Source organism: Impatiens glandulifera, chromosome 1 (assembly GCF_907164915.1).
Source record: "Impatiens glandulifera chromosome 1, dImpGla2.1, whole genome shotgun sequence".
NCBI lineage: Eukaryota > Viridiplantae > Streptophyta > Magnoliopsida > Ericales > Balsaminaceae > Impatiens > Impatiens glandulifera.
In genome coordinates, this window is record NC_061862.1 from 149,883,021 (window position 1) to 149,888,736 (window position 5,716).

Genomic DNA, 5,716 nt, shown 5'->3' on the forward strand with positions numbered 1-5,716 from the left:
ACACTTAACGAAACGCGAAGTACTTCGCGAAACGCAAAACGATAAGTGAATCTTCCCTAAAACGGAACCCATATCGACGAGATTATCTGCAAATGTCATCATCGACAATATGAACAACGATAGCAAAATCAATATTAACCAATATTAACCAATATGAACAATAAGAACAGCTTAAATCGATTTTGAAGATAAATATAAATTGATTTATGGTTTTCAAATGAAGATAAATCAATTTAGGGTTAGGGTTTCAAATGAAGATAAATCGATTTAGGGTTAGGGTTTGAAATGAAGATAAATCGATTTAGGGTTAGAATTTTCTTATCTGTATGATGTGTTCCCCGCTGCCGTCGTCGCCGTGCAGTCGCCGCCGTCGTTAAAGAGAGAACAAGAGTAGAGAGAGAAGAGAGAGAAAGGAAATGAAAAAAATCTGAGTATTTATACAAAACCCAAATTCACTTCGCGAAACGCAAAAAGGGTAATTTCGTAAAAAAAAAATTAAAATGACCATGAGAGCAAATTAAACAGGTCAACTATCCTAATCTTTGGGATCATTTCATCAAATTTCCCTTAAAAAAAAGAAAAAATGACCGGTAATCTCAAATAATAATAATAATAAATTGAAAATATGCATAAGAGCGCGTATAGAATTAAAAGATGATTTGATTTTAGCTGTGTCATCATTTTGAACACCCGTCTTACTCTAAAAATTCAAATAGAAACAATAAATTCAAAACTATTTAAATTAAAGTATGTTACGGTGGTCATATATATCGGTGCCTTTTTATAAGAAATTGAGAGTTCACATATATTCTCCATTTTGGCTCTCCAACCAAGATATATATACGAGAAATAATTTAAGCAACGAATAACGAAAGCAAGAATACGAATCGATACATACAGTTTCAAATTAATAAGAAAGTCATGGCCGGCGGAAGTAGCTCCGGCTCGTCCCTAGAGTATACTCCGACGTGGGCGGTGGCGACTGTCTGCTTCATCATGATCACCATCTCTATTTTCATAGAACACTCCATCCATCTCCTCACAAACGTAAGTAACTTATCTAATTTTATATTTATTATTGTTAAAAATAATATAAGTTTAGGTTTATTTGTTTATATTGTATGTCTTAACGGTTCTAATGGGCTTAGATTTATAAATATGTATATTTATCAATATTATCGATGATATAATCTAGGGTTAATTGGACCAATAATAATGAAAATCGATAACCTAGGGTTATATATAGTGATTGTGTGATTTATTTTATCCTATTATGTTTTCTAACAAATTAATTAATTAAGCTTAATTTTATATATGTGCATGCAGTTGCTCAAAAAGCACAGGAAGACGGCTCTAATTGATGCAGTCGACAGGCTTAAATCGGGTAATTAATTAATTATTGAATTAAATTAGTTGCTAGCTAATTAATAATTAATAACATAATAAAAAGTTAGTTTAATTAAATGTGCATGCAGAGCTTATGTTACTAGGTTTTGTGTCGCTGTTACTAGCAGTGAGCCGAAACACCATCGCCGGAATCTGCATACCGCCGAGGTTAGCTAACGTCATGTTACCGTGTCAGAAACAACTCGATGATGATAAGTCTTCCGACATTAAAGATTCTTGTACCCAAAAGGTAGGTTGATTCATGCAATACAATATTAATAATAGCCGTTTAAACATAACGATACAAATAAATAAAAAACACAAATATTCACAATAAAAACACAATTAGCAAATTAACCATTTGTGAGTAACAATGAAAACATAATAAAAATTGTTCAACATCGAACAGACCTAACATAAAATTTAATTAGCGTTAACGAGCTCGAAGATCACACTGAGTACCGTTTCCACTAATTTATTTTAAAATCTACTTCATCGTGGTAATAATAACGTTACGACTAAAACAATATATGCAGGGAAAAGTGTCGTTGGTGGCTAAAAAAGCAATCCCACAGCTTCAAATCTTGATATTTGTGTTAGCAGTAATGCAAATTGTCTACTGTCTTCTCACAATGGCGTTGGGAAGGGCCAAGGTATCAACTTAGACCTCGTTTTGATATTGGGGTTTTATTACTTTCTAATTAATTACTAGATTTGTCATTTTCACTGATTAGCTTATTTTGATGACTTTGTAATTCTTTATAAATATTTATTCTACTTCTACCTACCTAATTTTCAGGCTAATAATTTCAAATTAATTACGTCTCCTTATTGTATTTCATTATATTTTCTGTTTCTTTGACAGTCAATTATTTTATTTTCTTTGGTTTATTGACAAATTACAGATGAAAAAATGGAAGACTTGGGAAAAAGAAACTGACACAATTGAATACCAGGCTGCAAATGGTATGACTCTCTCTTACTAAAGATTATCTCATTATATTAGAAAATAATATCATAAAAAAATATCCTTAGAAACCGAGCCAATGTATTATTCTTAACTATACGGAACTAAGATTTAAAAGATAGCAGATTGAACGATAATAATATCAAACCAACAAATATATTTAAGTTTACTGTCGCTTCGCTAATTTCGATAAAAAAATTATCAATAATTATGGTATTTTTCCGTGTATGATATTTACATACAAAATATTTTTGGCTATCCGAATTACAGCCCGAATAGACTTGTACATGAAAATAAAACTCTGGTTAACTATAGCTTAATTAAAAATTCAATAGCTAAGAATTTTATATGAATATTAAAATTTTAATTAAGTTTACCATTTTAAATTGAAATAAGTTAGGTTACAATTATATATATATTAGAAATTTTAAATAATTTTGAAATAAATGAAAAGGAACTCACTCTTGAAAATGGTGCCCCGACTTAAAAGCCTACATGACACATGTATTGATTATTCTTGACCACTTCAACTAATAGTTAATAGTGCCTCTATTGACCAAACAATAATATTAATTTCCAAATTGAATTTTTCTCCTTATCATTTTCGCAATTAAATTCTTCGACCCATCTCTTTAAATACTCATAAATTATGGATGATGAATTTGGTCGAATAAATTTAAATAATATATTAAATATTTAATAAATTTGAATTATTTAAATATTTAATACATATTACACATTTTTAAATAATTAATTAAAAAAAATAAAGTACAAAATCATTAATCTAATAATAATTTCCACATATTTTTTTTTATAAACAAAAACGTAAAAATAAATTCATATTTATAAATAAAAAATATTAATCATAATAATTGAGTCGAACTATTTGAATAGAGGGCAGATCATCCGCTCTCAATTGAGCGTGCTCCCTCTGTTCTCTCTCACAAGGGAGGGACAAAATCGTAAATAAAAGAAAATATTTCTTTATTTATTATATTGCTCTTCCCCTTGTGAGACGGAGAGAACAGGAGAGCACGCTCAATTGAAAACAGAAGATCTCAACTCTTTAAATAAACTACACATCATTTTTTTTTTTAATCTGTCATTCCGAATTACATAATCATTTTTAATATCTGATTGAAGATTAAGTTGATATTTCATTTTAAATAGGAGTTAATAAAATTTAAGATTATTAATTTTTAAATTAATTCAACTTTTTTTTGTTAATTAGATCCAAACAGATTTAGGTTAACAAGACAAACAACGTTTGGGAGACGTCACATGACGACATGCACCGAATCCACAATTCACTTGTGGATTGTAAGCCTCTATATCTATTTTCTTTTATTTATTTAAATTATCTATTTTTAATTGTTATATTATAAAGTAAATTAATTATTTACTAATACTAATAAATATATATTAATTATGGAACTGCAGAAATGTTTTTTCAGGCAATTCTTTAATTCGGTTGCAAAAGTCGATTATCTTACCCTCAGGCACGGCTTCATATCGGTAATTAATTAAATTATACACTAATTAATTAATTAATTGCGTTTATCATAAATAATTAATTCATGCAGGCTCACTTATCAGCACAAAGCAAATTCAATTTCCAAAAGTACATAGAAAAATCTCTTGAAGAAGATTTCAAATCAATTGTTGGTGTTAGGTAATTAATAATTCAATTAATAATTAGTTATAATTATATTATTATTTCATAACTTATAAATCAATTAATTAATTAATGTTAATTGTTGATTAATCCATGCATGCAGCCCTCTTATGTGGTTCATTGTTGTGATCTTACTCCTTGTGGATGTTCACGGTAATATAAACTATTAAGGACTTGTTTGTTTATGACTATTTATTTCATCTGTTTAAACTCTATAATCTAATTTAAATAAGTAATATTATGAGCTGCAGGTTGGCATGCATATCTTTGGCTCTCTTGTATTCCCCTACTGGTAATTAATTAAGCAATAGTTATAAATAATATTAGTATAATTTATGATAATTGTGACTAATTAATTAATTAAGGAATGAAAATAAATCAATTTCAGATAGTAATTGTTGTTGGAACAAAGCTTGAAGTGATAGTGGTAGAAATGGCTATTCAGTTAAAGAATTTGAATTCAGTAATCCTCGGAGCTCCGTTGGTTCGACCTAGCGACGATTTTTTCTGGTTTCGGAGGCCAAAATTCATTCTAACCCTAATTCATTTCACTCTCTTTGTGGTATGTAGTTAATATTAATGAATATTGTCATTGATTTTTAGAAATTTTATTCATTAAATTCTTGCTAATTTAAATATCTCAGAATGCATTTGAGCTTGCCTTCTTCATTTGGGTCACTGTAAGTTTGATCATATATGGCATCTAATTATTCTCATTATAATTAATTAATCAATCTTTGTAAATATTAATATAATTTGCAGATACAATTCGGATTCAATTCTTGTTATCACGAACATCTAGCGATCACCGTCACAAGAATAGTTCTAGCGTAAGAATAATTACATTGTCATTTATTTTCCCGAATTAATTGTTATTTTGTATCATGCATAATGATTTGATTAAATCTAAATAATTTGATGCAGGGTCACAATTCAAGTGCTATGTAGTTATATTACTCTACCCTTGTATGCACTTGTGACACAGGTAATTATTAATTGATCAAATTAATTAATTAAATAAATCTGTAATGTATTTTTGTAATGTTAAATTAAGTTTAATGATTATATATTTATATGAATATAGATGGGTTCAGAATTCAACAGTGGATCAGTGCTAAATGATAAAGTTGTGAAAATCTTAAAGCATTGGCACAATAGTGTTAGAGATAAAAGGAAGATGAAGAAACATGAAGAAGATGATGATCATCAACCGCAATCTTTTATATCTCCTTGCAGCCCTAATATGGATTTTTCTGGTCATGGACGACGCCGCAAATGGAATGAGCAAGAAGAAAGTTCGTCTAGGGTTTCGTTGAATGAGATTAATGCGACTGTCAACAACCGATCGAGCCAAGATGAAGAGTAAAGGGATTATTGATAATGATGATTATTATCTGAAAAAATAATTAGATGAACTTATGTAATAGTTTAGCATGGAGATTTAGTTTTTTTTTGGTATTATGTTGTTTCAGTGTTTATTGCAATAATTAGGCTACCACTATGTATTATATGTGTGCCTTGTTTATACTAATGTTACACAAGTTAATTATATAGGGTAATTTGAATAAGGATGTAAATTAAGTACTTAGAGCCTTAGAGGAACTATTTATAAGTTTAGGGAATCAGTTGATCGAAGAGCAGCTTTTTGTTAAAATGCGCGTCGTTTCTTGAAAACTCGCTTCCGATCT

The 5,716-nt window shown here is 29.0% G+C and overlaps 1 protein-coding gene across 1 annotated transcript; it reads left to right on the forward strand.

Moving 5' to 3' along the window:
• Positions 1 to 921: 921 nt before the first annotated feature.
• Positions 922 to 5,394, forward strand: LOC124910639 (MLO-like protein 3). Its single transcript, XM_047451313.1, has 15 exons — positions 922 to 1,047; positions 1,327 to 1,384; positions 1,476 to 1,636; positions 1,923 to 2,039; positions 2,292 to 2,352; positions 3,585 to 3,673; positions 3,794 to 3,868; positions 3,937 to 4,025; positions 4,132 to 4,181; positions 4,280 to 4,320; positions 4,417 to 4,590; positions 4,673 to 4,708; positions 4,791 to 4,858; positions 4,953 to 5,013; positions 5,113 to 5,394. Exons 1-15 carry the CDS (start codon positions 922 to 924, stop codon positions 5,392 to 5,394), a joined length of 1,488 nt encoding a protein of 495 aa, XP_047307269.1.
• The last annotated feature ends 322 nt before the right edge of the window (positions 5,395 to 5,716 follow it).